At 46.7% G+C, this 16,305-nt stretch overlaps 1 protein-coding gene across 1 annotated transcript in view; it reads right to left on the bottom strand.

Annotated features, from left to right (window-relative positions):
* The window catches only part of bmpr2 (bone morphogenetic protein receptor type 2), a 180,420-nt gene extending 172,728 nt beyond the window's left edge, over positions 1-7,692 (bottom strand). Inside the window, exon 1 of the mRNA XM_033024276.1 lies at positions 6,183-7,692. Coding sequence (XP_032880167.1) covers positions 6,183-6,357 — 175 coding nt within the window. The 5' untranslated portion in view covers positions 6,358-7,692. The remainder of the gene's footprint in view (positions 1-6,182) is intronic.
* Between the last annotated feature and the right edge of the window lie 8,613 nt (positions 7,693-16,305).

Raw genomic sequence — 16,305 nt, 5'->3', positions numbered from 1 at the left:
CTCTGTTGTGCCTTTTTGACTGTGGAATCAATGGTTGCCCCCCATTTAAGGTCCTTGGAGAAGATGGTTCCCAGGAACTTAAAAGACTACACAGATGTGACTGTGTTATTGTTGATGGTGAGAGGGGCGAGTGGAGGGGGAACTCTCCTAAAGTCTACTATAAATTCCACTGTCTTAAGAGCATTGAGCTCTAGGTTGTTACGATGGCACCAGGACGCCAGCTGTGTCACTTCCTGTCTGTGGTAGATTCCTCCCCATCCTGGATCAGTGTCCAATCAGGGTTGTGGCATCCGCAAACTTGAGAAGCCTGACAGAGGAGACAGTGGAGGTGCAGTCATTGGTGTAGAGAGAGTAGAGGAGAGGGGAGAGTACGCAGCCTTGCGGTGCTCCTATGCTGAGGGTTTGCGGGTCCGAGATGTGCTTTCCCAGCCTTACATGCTGCCTCCTGTCTGTCAGGAAGCTGGTGATCCACCGACAGAAGGGTTCAGGCAGTCAACTCGGAAAGTTTGGAGTGTAGTAGCTCTGGTACAATGTTGTTGAATGCAGAGCTAAAATCAACAAACAAAATCCTTGCATAGGTCCCCTGGCGGTCTCGGTGCTGGCGGATGATGTGCAGGCCCAGGTTGACTTCGTCATCCACAGATCTATTGGCCCAATATGCAAATTGCAGAGGGTCCAGTAGGGTGTTTGTGATATTTTTCAGCTTGGCCAGCACAAGCCTTTCAAGGGACTCCATGACTACAGAGGTCAGTGCGACAGGCCTGTAGTAATTAAGACCAGTAATCCTTGCCTTTTTGGGTACAGGGACAATAGTGGAGACTTTGAAGCAGGCAGGGGCAGTACAGGTTTGCAGGGACTGGTTGAAAATGTCTGTGTAGACCGGTGCCAGTTTTTCGGCACAGAGCTTGAGAGTAGAGGAGGAAACATTGTCCGGTCCTGGAGTTTTCCGGCTTTTCTGTCGTCTAAACAGCCTCTCCACCTCGTCTATTTTTATTGTTGATGATGGAGAAGTGATGTTGTGCAGCACAGAGAGATGGGTAATTGGGTGTGAAATGGTTATTGGAGAGGGGTGGGTTGGAAAGGGTCCAATCTTTTCAGGCTGGAGTCTTGCTTTAAGTAGGTGTGAAGTGGTGATTGGGGAGGACACCCAGCACAAGTTACTGTCAAACCATGCTGGGAAAAGGAGAGAAGGGAAACAAAAAGTTTTGGATGGACAGTGACCCAGAGAGCATTACAAATCAGCATAGCACAATTAAATGTGGTTCCAACGGTTCCATTACCTTCAATTCCACCTTGGATACTTCCAGATGCAACAGTAGACTTTACAATATTAGAACAGAAAAACAAGGATAAACAACGTATGTATAATTCATTCATCATACAGGAATACATTGATAGATACTACAGCTTTGTCCAAATTTATACAGATGCATCAAAAGATTCAGTAGATAAAGTAGGAGTAGCATTTATTGTACCAGAATTTCACATCAAAGTAGGGAAGAGGATCAATAATGAGGTCTCAGAATACACAGGTGAAATGATTGCAATATTGTTAGCGGTACAGTGGGTCGAGGATACCAGGCCTTTAAGGACAGTTATTTGTTCAGATTCAAGTTTAGCAATAAAGAGTTTACAGCACAGCCATTCAGACAGTAGACCAGACATTTTGATTGAAATACAACAAACACTATTCAGAATTCAAATGATGGGGCTTACAGTCATATTTTTATGGGTACCAGCACACGTTGGCATTAGAGGAAACGAAATGGCAGATAAGGTGGCAAAAGAGGTAACAAAAAGAAGTAAGATTGATTTAAGTATTAACATAGGTAAAACTGAAATCAAAGACATTATTAAGCAAAGACTGAAGGAAAGATGGCAAAAGCAATGGGAGGAAGAGCAGAAAGGACGGTGGTTCTACAGAGTCCAGAGGAAAGTGGGAGAAATGAGATGTGCAGGAAAAAAACAGAAAAGAGGAGACAGTAATTTCAAGAATCAGATTTGGACACACTGGTCTGAACAGTACACTTTTTATAATAGGCAAGCATAATACAGGCAGATGTGAATACTGTGGGCAAGAAGAGACAATAGAGCATGTCATTATACATTGTGAGAGGTATGAGGAAGAAAGAAGACAAATGAGTGATCGATTCAGAAAAGAAAAAGTACAATTTGATTTAATAGATATTTTACAAAAGAATTCATATAAGTGCTATCAAATCCTATTGCTTTTTCTCAGGGTAACCAATTTGTTTGGAAAGATATAGGTTATTAGTATATAAGTTATAATGTTATTTGATCCACACTCCATACCAGTTGGTGGCGGTAATGCACTAAAAAGTTGTTTGCCAAACGCCAAAAAAACTACATAGAAGTAGATTGGGGAGGAGTGGGTGTAGAAAGGTCCAGTCTTTGCAGACTGGGGTCAGGCTGAGAGTGGGTGTGAAGTATTGGTTGGGGTGGGAAAGGGTCCAGTCTTTTCAGATATGTGGATTAAAATTTGCCATGATAACCGCTGTACCTTTGCTACACGCATACCTAAGTTCCTGCTTGATGCTATCCCCAACCTCCCTACTGCTGTTTGGTGGTCTGTGTACAACCCCAACAAGCGTTTTCTGCCCTTGGCTATTTTGCAGTTCTACCTTTCAGAAAGCATTTGATAAGGTATCAAATAGGAGATTAGTGGGCAAAATTAAGGCACATGGTATTGAGGGTAGAGTGCTGACATGGATAGAGAAGTGGTTGGCAGACAAGAAACATAGAAAATAGGTGCAGGAGTAGGCCATTCGAGCCTGCACCGCCATTCAATATGATCATGGCTGATCATCCAACTCAGTATCCTGTACCTGCCTTCTCTCCATACCCCATGATCCCTTTAGCCACAAGGGCCACATCTAACTCTCTCTTAAATATAGCCAATGAACTGGCCTCAACTACCTTCTGTGGCAGAGAATTCCAGAGATTCACCATTCTCTGTGTGAACAAAAAGTAGGGACTAACGTGTCCCTTTCAGAATGGCAGGTAGTGACTAGTGGGGTACCGCAAGGCTCGGTGCTGGGACCGCAGCTATTTACAATATACATCAATGATTTGGATGAAGGGATTCAAAGTAACATTAGCAAATTTGCAGATGACACAAAGCTGGGTGGCAGTGTGAACTGTGAGGATGATGCTATGAGAGTGCAGGGTGACTGGGACAGGTTGGGGGAGTGGGCTGATGCATGGCAGATGAAGTTTAATGCAGATAAATGTGAGGTTATCCACTTTGGTAGCAAAAACAGGAAGGCAGATTACTATCTAAATAACGTCAAGTTGGGATAAGGGGAAGTACAACGGGATCTGGGGGTCCTTGTACATCAGTCTATGAAAGTAAGCAGGTACACAAAAAAGCTGGAGAAACTCAGCGGGTGCAGCAGCATCTACGGAGCGAAGGAAATAGGCAACGTTTCGGGCCGAAACCCTTCTTCAGACAGTGAGCATGCAGGTACAGCAGGCAGTGAAGAAAGTGAATGGCATGTTGGCCTTTATAACAAGAGGAATCGAATATAGGAGCAAAGAGGTCCTTCTGCAGTTGTAGAGAGCCCTAGTGAGACCACACCTGGAGTGTTGTGTACATTTTGGTCCACTAATTTGAGGAAGGACATTCTTTCTATTGAGGGAGTGCAGCTTAGGTTTACAAGATTAATTCCCGGGATGGCAAGACTGTCATATGCTGCGAGAATGGAGCAGCTGGGCTTGTGCACTCTGGAGTTTAGAAGGATGAGAGGACTTCTAATTGAAACATATAAGATTGTTAAGGGTTTGGACACGCTAGACAGGAAACATGTTCCCGATGTTGGGGGAGTCCAGAACCAGGGGCCACAGTTTAAGAATAAGGAGTAAGCCATTTAGAATGGAGACGAGGAAAAAAAAATTCTCACAGAGAGTGGTGAGTCTGTGGAATTCTCTGCCTCAGAGGGCGGGTTCTCTGGATGCTTTCAAGAGAGAGCTAGATAGGGCTCTTAAAATAGCAGAGTCAGGGGATATGGGGAGAAGGCAGGAACGGGGTACTGATTGTGGTTGATCAGCCACGATCACATTGAACGGCGATGCTGGCTCGAAGGGCCGAATGGCCTAGTCCTGCACCTATTGTCTATTGTCTACCTATACTGATTCTACAGCATCCAAGCTAATGTCTCTCCTTGCTATTGCATTACTCCTCTTTAACCAGCAATACCACCCCACCTCTTCCTTTCTGTCTATCCTTCCTGAATATCGAATACCCCTGCATGTTTAGCTCCCAGCCTTGGTCACCCTGGGCCATGTCTCCGTAATTCCAACTATATCATATCACTTAACTACTAACTTTGCATTCAATTAATCCACCTTATTTTGAATGCTCCTCGCATGCAGGCACAAAGCTTTCAGGTTAGTTTTTCTTTTCTCCCTACTGCTTTTTGCTTCTGTCCTCCTTCTAGGGGCTTCTGTCTCCTTCCATTGGGTCCCATCCCCCTGCCTTCTTAGTTTAAACATGACCTTTCCTACACTCTCTTTCCCGTTAGCTGCACGGATACGCTTCCACATTGTTGACTCCACCCCCCAAATTTTTAGTTTAAACCCACCTTATAGCACTAGCAAACCTGCCTGCCAGAATGTCGGTTCCCTTCCAATTAATGTGCAACCCGTTCCTTTTGTACAGGTCACCCCTGCCCCAGAAGAGATTCCAGTGATCTAGAAATCTAAATCCCTGCCCCAACTCCTCAGCCACACATTCAGATCCCCTATCTCCCTGTTCCTACCCTCACTGGCACAGGTACTGGAAGCAACCCAGAGATAATCACCCAAGAAGTCCTGCTTTTCAGCCTCCTGCCTAGTTCTCTGCACTCACGTTGCAGAACCTCCTTCCTCTTCTTACCAATGTCATTTGTGCCTACATGCACAACTACTTCCGGCTGCTCCCCTTCCCTCTCGAGGATGTTCTGAAGTCGGTCTGAGACGTCTTGGACCCTGGCACCAGTGAGGCAACATACCATCCTCGAGCCGCGTGTGTGTTCGAGAAGTGTGCATATAAACCATATGATCCCAGCAAGGAATGAACAAGAACAAAGCATAGGTGAAGAAGCAGATCTGTCAGACTTTGGTATTATTCCAAGTTCAGATGTAAAATCAGAATCTCCAAAGAAAGTAAATGATCCAGAACTTGACTCTCCTTTAGAACCAGAACCTGACACTCCCCCAAAACCACTCAGGAGATCAGAAAGAGTGCGTAAACCAGTCAGGTTAAATTTATTAAATTATTCTTGTTCGTATAATTTACAAGTTATTTTACTTTCTATGGGGGAGAGCAGTGTAGTGTATATAATGGTAACTGTAACTTTAAGAACTAAGTACTAGAATGGTATGATTTGTGTCATGTGATATATTCTATATCTTATCAGTCTCGTGAATATGTGTGAGTATGCGCAGTGTACTTTTGCAAAATAAAGAAGATCCACACTGGCAACAGCGTGTACTGAAAACCTGTGCATGTTTCGATCTACATGCAGAAGCCGTAATACCTTACATCAGGATGGTAGTGGGCAGTCCAATACTGCACAAAGGAGAGCTGGACATTCAGGTATTCGTGGGAATCAAAACTAAACCAGATCTTATTCCAGTCGGCCAGTATTTTACAATAAATGCATCAACAATCCATGACAAGTTTACAAAATAATGCATCCGAATTTCTCCATAATAATCAATCTTGAGTAAATATTTTTTAAACATCAAGGCCAAGTCCAAGGTTTATGATTCAGTAGCAACCGCCACCCATTTCCGAACCTCAAATCCAACTACTTGTTTTTCAACGTTTTACTAATGTTTTTTTAATTTTCAGACTTGTCCTATTGTGTAATTTATGTACAATTTGCGTTTGTATTTTGTCAGAGTCCATGTGGCTGTGCTGCGAGATTTTCATTGTAGTGCTCTACAAAGATTTGGTGCTCTCTCTCTCTCTCTCTCACCGTACTCGTGCATACAATACACTCGACTTGACTACCATTTTCACGTTTTTCCACCTCATTCTTTCCCCCACCTCATCCTCACTTAATCCTTTTCCTTTCCCCTTCCGTCCCTACCCTCTGTCAGTCTGTGCAGCCTCTTTAAATCCGTTTGCAATCCACAACAACCTTTACAGGGGGGGGTGAGAAAAATCTGTCACTTACCGCCCCCGGCGCTTAACAAGGCGGCCTGCATCCCAAAGAAGAGAAGGCAGAAGGAAGCAGCCATGTCCAACGACGACGAATGCACAAGAATATTCAGAAGACGTCGTGCGGTCAGTGCGGCTCCTTGGTTACTGACAACTGGGCAGCACCACGCCAACGGCGCGGGACCGTGCATTCATCGTTTCCGCAGACTGGCGGCTGGAATACAGTAAGAAGACGAGAAAATCCCGTGAGGAGAGCGACGGCGGGCCCGCCACCGGCCGAGTCCAACTGCCCCCTGATGCGGCCCCTGGCTCTCGCTTGGTCGTTGTTGGCGGCGCCACTGGGACGGACGGCGAGACCAACCAACAGTCGGGGCCTGGGGCCTGGGTCCGATGGGCTCGGATGATGGGCGGGAAGTGGCTCCGCTTACGGTAACTCCCGGTCCGGTTGGATTTATAAATTGTTTTCCTTTTTAGTCCGGTTATTTAAAATCCGGGGCGGGGAACCGTCGACTTCCCAACCAAGAGGGTGGGGAAATATTCTCTTTGAAACTATTTTCTTCTGTGGGAAATTACGGTCTGCGCAATATATTGAAGATTTCCATTTGTCTTTCCTGTTAAATTCTCAATCAAAAGTTTAAATGGGGTCCTCTGTGTCGGGGAGATAAATCGGAAATATATTTGTTTAAAACTTGTCAAAAATGAGAGGAATCTCCCGTTTTAAATATGTTTTTTCTCCGCGGCGATGTTGCTTTTCCGCTCGAAGGAAGGGGAAAAAATAAACGTTCACCTTTTTTAAGTCCCTTGGTTTTGCGGATATTTTCCTTTTCGAAAAAATCAATCCTTTTCTCTTCGGAGTACGGTCTTAATTGCTTTCAATTTAATTTTCTTTTCATCCGATCGCCAGTCTTCAGCCGATCTTTTCCCCTTTCATTATATTGCTCTCTCCGTCTTGTCGGAGAACGTTTTATTCATCAATATCTTGCTTCCCCTCCCTTTCCTTGTCACTATAACCGCAGCTCCAGGAAAGTAAAACAAAATTCTCGGTAGCTGCGGGGTTATTGGCCCTCGTCCCCCACCACGGGGATCTTCCACCCCTCACCCCTCGACTTCTTCTGATGTGAGGGGTGAGGGCGATGTCTGGGCCACGCAACCCCCAGCTTCACTCGCACAGCTGCGGGGACAGGAGGCTGCTGAGTTGAGTCCCTGCTGCCGCCTCTTCCAGCTGCTTGGCCCCTTTCAGTGGACTGCACAACGTCTCGCCTGTATAAACTCCAAGGCCGTCTCGGCACCGACGGATCCAGGCTGCTGCAGACGTTCCGATGCTAAGTCTGCCACCAAGTAGGTTCCAAACTCGCTTTAATTTTCCATTCCTATTGCTGTGTATCCCCTCGCTGTATTAGGAGAGTGACGATAGTAGAGGGAGCCGGTGACCATGAACATGGAACGAGATCCAGAGCCAGACACACAGCACAGAAAGGAACTGGGGAAACGCCCGCCTGGCACGCCACGTTCAGACAGTGAGCCAGAGGCTGTGTCTGATTTACAGTTCTCGAGGAACAGCTCCCTCTATTGTAGAGGCTCTGCGATTAAAAATAAATTAACCCTCAAAAGCCCGGTGGGAATTTAACAAATATAGACAAAACAAGGGTCCCGACCCGAAAAGTCATCTTCTCCAGCCAGACCCGCTAAGTTAACCTTTTTGTGTATATCTTTCTTATACAAAACAAAATCTGTGTAAAACTCAACACATTCTTAGTCTCTTTTAAAATGGCTCGTGTTATACACGGTAGGGTTAACAACTCCCCTTGTCTTTACATATGGCACCATTGCAACTCATGTGGCCCGCAGGGCTGATATCCCTCCCTTGTTTGAGCGATATCCTCACCACACTCGGCCCTCATTCTCCAGGAGCGAAATGACCCTAGCCTGTGGTGCTCCTACGCAAAATCTTCGCGTTGGCTACACTGAACTTCAGTGTGTCCCTCAGCACACACTCTTGCAGTCTAGAGCGGGCCGGTCGCAGCATTCCCCTATGGATATCTTGCTGTGCTGGAAGGCCAACATAGCAGATCAAAGAACGTCTTTCATTGAATGGATGGCCTTCCAGCAACACTTGATGTCCATCTCCGAATGTGTTCTTGAGAAATTCAAGTAAATCAGAGAGTCCTCTGTTATGCAGCTGTTCAGGTTGAACCCTTGCATTTTCTCCAGACTCTTAGCAAATCTCCAAATTGCAGAGGTGGCAACCATCTCCTCTCAAAGGCAGCTGTCCCGAGGGCAGTGTCCCTTGGGAGAACGACTCTGATGATTCAAGAAGAGTCTGATAGAGTGCCTCTCACTGCCAGCCAAGCAAGATCTTGATGCTGGTTGGTGAGTTCTGACAATGAGGCATTCCAATAGACAATCTGGGCAGTCTCCTCGGTACCCGGGCGTGGCGTCGAAGGATGAGAAGCCGAAGCAAAGAAGTGGCAGCCAAATAACCGAACGGAAACGAAGGTGAACCGCCAAATAACCAAAAGCGTACGAAGCCAAAACGCCAACTAACCGAATGGGTGGAACGCCAAAATGCCAACTAACCGAAAGGGCGGGACGCCCAAAAGCCAACTAACCGAAAAGCTGCATTGCCTAAAAGCAAACTCACCGAAAGGCCGCTCTGCCGAAACACGAACTAACCGAAAGGCTGCGTCGCCTACAAGCCAACTAACCGAATGGCCACTCAGCCGAAAAGTCAAATAACGGACATGATGTCGCCGGGGGCGGGACTTGTCAGCGATTGGTCCAGACCCCCGCGTCCATCACATCACTGGCCGGTGGAGACGGGAGGGTGGGGGTCATTTTCCCACACAAGCCATAGGTGACTGGGCACTCTGAACCCGAGCACCAAGTTGTAAGCGCCGAAGGAGCGCATCCCTCATGACAGCCCCCTTTCTCCCACGGTCACGGCCGCCCTCCGCCTCGTCTCCCCCGTGCAGCCGCACTGTGACGGGCTGTCTGTCGGCAGCCCCGGGTGGAGCAAAGGTGTGGGACAGGCTGGCCCCTCCACCCACCCAGAGTCACTGACCGCAATGCACCACCATTGGACCCCAACCCCCACACCAGGGTGATTCACCCGACCCCCGGATCCCAACCAACACACGGGGTGATTTATCCCCTGACACCCACACCGGGTGATTCACCCCCACCCTGGCCGCGGGGACAGACGGCTCGGGGCATTGGCAGCCATAGTAAATCGCTTTTAAAACATGGGGGGGGGGGGGGGGACACAAATTCCCTGGCGGGCCGATAACAAGTGTGCATGACAACGAACAATTGTATCTCCTCACATTCTCACCCCCCCCCCCCCCCCCCCCCCCGGACAACAAGAAGCACGTTTTATTTATTACCGTCTGGCTGCCTGCGTATGCACATGACAAGCTCCCACGCACAAAACACCAGATAACCTGTAAACTGTTTTAACCGAAGATGGACACAAAAAGCTGGAGTAACTCAGTGGAACAGGCAGCATCTCTGGAGAGAAGGAATGGGTGATGTTTTGGGTCGAGACCATTCTTCAGACCTGAAGAATGAGCCTGAAGGGTCTCGACCTGAAACGCCGCCCATTCCTTCTCTCCAGAAATGTAACATGTAACATTGTACATGTAACTTTATTTATTCATTTATTTTTATTAGAAGCAATTGTACCAGGATAAGACGATCGGCATAACAATTATACAATTATTGTACAGCTTCATTTTTAACCTTATAACCTAAATCAAAAGAAACAAGAAAAAAGATTAAAAAAGGAAAAGAATGAAGAAAAAAGAAATAAAATACAAAAGAGCAGGAAAAAGACCCCTAAGCTACCAAAGCAGTGCAGAAAAAAAGAAAGGAAATAAGAAAAGAAAAGATGGAGATATACAGTGCATTGAGAAAGTATTCAGACCCCTTCACTTTTTCCACATTTTGTTACATTACAGCCTTATTCTAAAATTGGTTACAGTCATTTTTTTTAATCATCAATCTACGCACAATACCTCATAATATAAAAGCAAAAACAGGTGTTTAGTAATTATTGCAAAATAATTAAACATAAATAACTGAAATATCACATTTACGTAAGTATTCAGACCCTTTGCTGTGACTCTCAAAATTGAGCTTTGGTGCATCGTGTTTCCATTGATTATCCTTGAGTTGTTTCTACAACTTGATAGGAGTCTACAAGTGGTAAATTAAATTGATTGTACATGATTTGGAAAGGCACACACCTGTCTATATAAGGTCCCACAGTTGACAATGCATGTCAGAGCAAAAAACAAGCCATGAAGACGAAGGAATTGTCCGTTGACCTCCGAGACAGGATTGTGTTGAGACACAGATCTGGGGAAGGGTATAAAACATTTTTTGGAGCATTGCAGGTCCCGAAGAGCACAGTGGCCTCCGTCATTCATAAATAGAACTTTGAAACCACCAGGACTCTTCATAGAGTCTGGCCAAGCTGAGCAATCGGGGGAGAAGGGCCTTAGGATAGAGACTTACTAACATATTCAGGGAGGTGACCAAGAACCCGATGGTCACTCTGACAGAGCTCCAGAGTTCCTCTGTGGAGATGGGAGAAACTTCCAGAAGGACAACTATATCTGCAGCACTCCACCAATCAGGCCTTTATTGTAGAGTGGCCAGACAGAAGCCACTCCTCAGTTAAAGGCACATGACAGCCCGCTTGGAGTTTGCCAAAAGGCACCTAAACACGATTCCCTGGCCTGATGAAACCAAGATTGAACTCTGGCCTGAATGCCAAGTGTCACGTCTGGAGGAAAACAGGCACCGCTCATCACCTGGCCAATACCATATCTACGGTGAAGCATGGTGGTGGCAGCATCATGCTGTAGGGATGTTTTTCAGCGGTAGGAACTGGGAGACCAGTCAGGATCGAGGTAAAGATGAACGGAGCAAAGTATAGAGAGATCCTTGATGAAAACCTGCTCCAGAGCGTTCAGGACCTCGGACTGGGGCAGACGTTCACCTTCCAACAGGACAACGACCTAAAGCTCACGTCCAAGACAACGCAGGAGTGGCTTTGTGACAAGTCTGTGAATGTCCATGTGGCCCGGCCAGAGCCCGGACTTGAACCCGATCAAACATCTCTGGAGGGACCTGAAAATAGCTGTGCATCAACACTCCCCATCCAACCTGAGAGAGCTTGAGAGGATCTGCAGAGAAGAATGGGATAAATTACCCAAATACAGGTGTGCCAAGCTTGTAGTGTGATACCCAAGAAGACTTGAGGTTGTAATCACTGCCAAAGGTGCCTCAATAAAGTAATGAGTAAAGGATCTGAATACTTATGTAAATGTGATATTTCAGTTATTTATTTTTAATTATTTTACAAAAATTTCTAAACACCTGTTTTTACTTTTTTATTGTGGGCTATTGTGTGTAGATTGCTGATAAAAAAAATGAATTTAATCCATTTTAGAATAAGGCTGTAACGTAACAAAATGTGGAAAAAGTGAAGGGGTCTGAATACTTTCTGAATGCACTGTACCTTCCCCCGCCATCCCCCCTCATCCATCCCTGGCGTCGGATTTAAATTTGTGTTTAACCATTCTGTTGTTGCAGAAATTCAGTAAAAGGTAACCATGTCTTAAGAAATTGATCTGGTTTTTCCGCCAAGACAAGCCTAATGTTTTGCAAATGTAGTGTCTCGGACATATCCGTAATCCACATCTTCACTGTGGGGACTGTTGTCTGCTTCCAAAATTTGAGTATTAATTTTTTTGCCATTATTAGGCCGTAATTAAGGAAACGTTGCAAGAAATGCAACACCTGTCCCTTCACCTCCCCCCTCGACTCCATTCAAGGTCCCAAGCAGTCGTTCCAGGTGCGACAAAGGTTCACCTGTATCTCCTCCAACCTCATCTACTGCATCCGCTGCTCTAGATGTCAGCTGATTTACATCGGTGAGACCAAGCGTAGGTTGGGCGATCGTTTCGCCGAACACCTCCGCTCAGTCCGCAATAACCTACCTGACCTCCCGGTGGCTCAGCACTTCAACTCCCCCTCCCATTCCCAATCCGACCTCTCTGTCCTGGGTCTCCTCCATTGCCAGAGTGAGCAACAGCGGAAATTGGAGGAACAGCACCTCATATTCCGTCTGGGGTCCTTGCGTCCTTATGGCATTAACATTGAATTCTCCCAATTTGGCTAGCCCGTGCTGTCTCCTCCCCTTCCTTAACCCTCTAGCTGTCTCCTCCCACCCTCCTATCCGCCCGCCCTCGGGCTCCTCCTCCTCCTCCCTTTTTCCTTCTTTCTTTCCCCACCCCCCATCAGTCTGAAGAAGGGTTTCGGCCCGAAACGTCGCCTATTTCCTTCGCTCCATAGATGCTGCTGCACCCGCTGAGTTTCCCCAGCAATTTTGTGTACCTTCGATATTCCAGCATCTGCAGTTCCCTTTTGAACTCTTTGAAATATCGTTAGCTTAGAGCAGGCCTCTGACATACCTAATGTGATCAGTTTTATATCTGGTTCCAATTTAATTTAAAGTATTTTGGAGAAGGTATCAAAGTGCGCTCTTAATGAAATCTCACATCTTTGTGAGGGAGGGATGGAATGGATGTAACCACCGGCTAAAGCAAAGGCATAGTTAGGACAGGGAAATAATCCCACCACTTAATTAACCAGGTTCCCGAATGTAAGAACTATTTATACATGTAACATTTTTGTTTTTAAATCAAGGTAACTCTATTTTGATTTTTAATGCCGAGTTAAAACCCCCTCCTGTGGGATGGGCTTGAGGCAGCTGGTTTCGTAGTGCCTACATTGTTTGTAGGTGCTATCCTTTCTCATGGACTGCTGACAACTTGGTGCTCGGGTTGAGAATGCCCAGTCACCTATGGCTTGTGTGGGAAAATGACCCCCACCCTCCTATCTCCATCGGCCAGTGATGTGATTGTCGCGGGGGTCTGGACCAATCGCTGACAAGTCCCGCCCCCCCCCCCGGCCCCCGGCGACGTCATGCCCGTTATTTGACTTTTCGGCTGAGCGGCCATTCGGTTAGTTGGCTTGTAGGCGACGCAGCCTTTCGGTTAGTTGGTGTTTCAGCAGAGCAGCCTTTCGGTGAGTTTGCTTTTTGGCAACGCAGCCTTTCGGTTAGTTGGCGTTTCGGCTTCGTACGCTTTCGGTTATTTGCCGTTTCTGCTTCGTTTCCATTCAGTTATTTGGCTTCCACTTCTTTGCTTCGGCTTCTCGTCCTTCGACACCAAGTCCACACACGAGTCCGCTCAAGGAACCAACCCACAGGATCCTTTTGAGTCATCTCTCAAACCTTGCAGGATGTCATTGCTGACCACTGCCAGATGGGCATGTCAAAGGTGTTGGTCAAGAAGAAGATTTCCACAAAGTAATTGTAATTATAATTGATTTTATTAACCAAGTATGAAAACAAAACAAGTATGTAAATCATACGGGGAATTTGATTTGCCATAAGTCATACCAAAAAAGCAACAAAACACGCAACCACATAAAAAATTAACATAATCAATCAATCAATCAATCAATCAATCAGTTTTATTCGTCACATTGCACATAAAGTGCAAGTGAAATGAATTTGTCAGCAGCGGTACAATGATAAAGAACACACAAACAATAAACATTTAACACAAACATCCACCACAGCATTCATCACTGTGGTGGAAGGCACAGAAATTGGCCAGTCCTCCTCCATTTCCCCCCGTGGTCAGGACCTCAACCCTCCGCAGCCGTCGCTGCGGGCGTCCAGATGGTAAAAGGACAAGGTAAAAGTCAAGGTAAGTCCAGGATCGGTTCTTCCCCACCGGAGACATCCATCACAGCGACTCCTCCACATTCCTCACTGTGATGGAAGGTAATAAAGTCTTATCTTCTTTCCGCCTTTTTCTCCTGCGGTCGGGGGAGCCGAACCATCTGCAGTCAGGGCGATTGAAGCTCCCATGTTGGGGCAATCGAAGCTCCTGCGATCGGAGCGGTTAAAGCTCCTGCGGTTGGAGCTCTCGAAGCCGGTCCCTAATCAGGGACAGCTGGTTCCACAATGTTAAAGTCCGCAGGCTCCCGCAGTTCGAGCTTCCGAGATCGATCCCTGGCAAAGGGACCGCCAGCTCTGAGATGTTAAGTCCGCATGCTCCTGTGGTTGGAGCTCCCAGGGTCGATCCCCAGCAAGAGGCTGCCAGCTCCATGATGTTGGGCTGCAGTGCAGACGGAGATACGATAAGGAAAAAGTCGCATCCCCGTCTAGAGATAAAAAGTTCCCCCACCCCCACCTCCATCCCCCACATAATACAAAACTAAAAATACACTAAAACAACATTTAACTATAGACTAAAAAACAAAGAGAGAGAGGGATGAGACAGACTGTTGGCGAGGCAGCCATTGTACGCACAAGAACAGGTAGTGTGGCAATGTCCAGCTGAATGATGAATTGCATGGCAGAAATCAGCCATGATCATATTGAATGGCGGTGCAGGCTCGAAGGGCCGAATTGCCTACTCCTGCACCTATTTTCTATGTTTCTAAATGCCAACCACATCCTTCACAACACCGGGGACATGCTGAATCTTAGCAGGTAATGACAATTGGTGCCCACGTACTTTGGTTCTATACACACTTACACACACAGTCATACACTTAGGTGGACATCACGATGAGGGTGATTCTCCCAAGTTGGCTAGCCCGTGCTGTCTCCTCCCCTTCCTTAACCCTCTAGCTGTCTCCTCCCACCCTCCCATCCGCCCGCCCTCGGGCTCCTCCTCCTCCTCCCCTTTTCCTTCTTTCTTTCCCCACCCCCCATCAGTCTGAAGAAGGGTTTCGGCCCGAAACGTCGCCTATTTCCTTCGCTCCATAGATGCTGCTGCACCCGCTGAGTTTCCCCAGCAATTGTGTGTACCTACGATGAGGGTGATGTTTTGTACATTTTAGTACATAACTGGTCGGACCCGCACCATCTTTGATCCCCGGATGAAATAGAAGATGGCTCATGAGAAGGAACATGGGTCAGGTCATTCCTGCGCTAAGCACTGCAGCCATGTTCTCCAGAGATATTGCCTGACCTGCTGTTATTACAGCACTTTATGTCCTTTTTTTTAGAGAATTAGTTGAGCTATTTGTTGAAGAGCTGAGGCCTCGCTCTTCTTGCAGTTTACTCTAGCTACTGATGCCAACTCAAAATGGTCACAGATGCTGGACAGTCTGCAGATTGGCTGTACATCTGTGAAGAAGACGGCAACATCGACAGTATCCAGGGAGGCTTTTTTTTTAGTGCCTCCCCTTCCCTGCCTGGCACTGTCACCCTCTTATGCTCACACTCTTGATGGATTCAGCAATATGTTCTATACAGATACAATGAATGTGGGAGAGAGGGCAATCCTGGCTGACACCAGACGTGGGGGAAACTATCCATCCCCCACCCATTGATTTGGACTGCATCACGAACATCTGTGTAGAACATTTGGATCCATTTCCTGACCCCCTCCCCAAGCCCATTTTGAAGAGCACAGCTGTCAGGTACATGTCTAATATCTTGTCAAAGGCTTTGTCCTATTCCAAGCTAACCAGGCAGGTGTTCACTCCCTGGCCTGTACATGGGCGATCATATCCCAAAACAGCACAAAGATTTCCTGTTTTTCTTTTTTTTTTTTAAGTTTAGTTTAGTTTGGAGATACAGCCAGGAAACAGGCCCTTCAGCCCACCAAGTTCGCGCCGACCAGCAATCCACACACACTAACACTATCCTACACACACTAGGGACAATAATTACTGAAGCTAATTAACCTACAAACCTGTACACCTTTGCAGTGTTGGTGGAAACCGGAGCACCCGGAGAAAACCCACGCTGGTCACAGGGAGAATGTACAAACTCCGTACAGACAACACCCGCGGTCAGGATCAAAGCCTGGTCTCTGGCGCTGACATGCATCAACGCTATCGCTGCACCACCATGCCGCCACCTTCTCCTTTTATTATTCACAGTTCCTCAAATCCAAGATCTACTTTAGCTTTCCACTGAGCTCCATCTCTCGCTCACTTTCAAAGAAGATTCCCTTCTCCCTTTCGCTCAATTGCTCATCCCTTTTACATTTCTCTCTATTGCGTTCTTCTTCCCCGTCGTGTCTCTCAGGGAAGTTTATATT

Source organism: Amblyraja radiata, chromosome 7, assembly GCF_010909765.2.
Source record: "Amblyraja radiata isolate CabotCenter1 chromosome 7, sAmbRad1.1.pri, whole genome shotgun sequence".
NCBI classification, from domain to species: Eukaryota; Metazoa; Chordata; class Chondrichthyes; order Rajiformes; family Rajidae; genus Amblyraja; species Amblyraja radiata.
The sequence above is the reverse complement of the archived record's forward strand: the minus strand, read 5'-3'. Positions and strand labels throughout refer to the sequence as shown.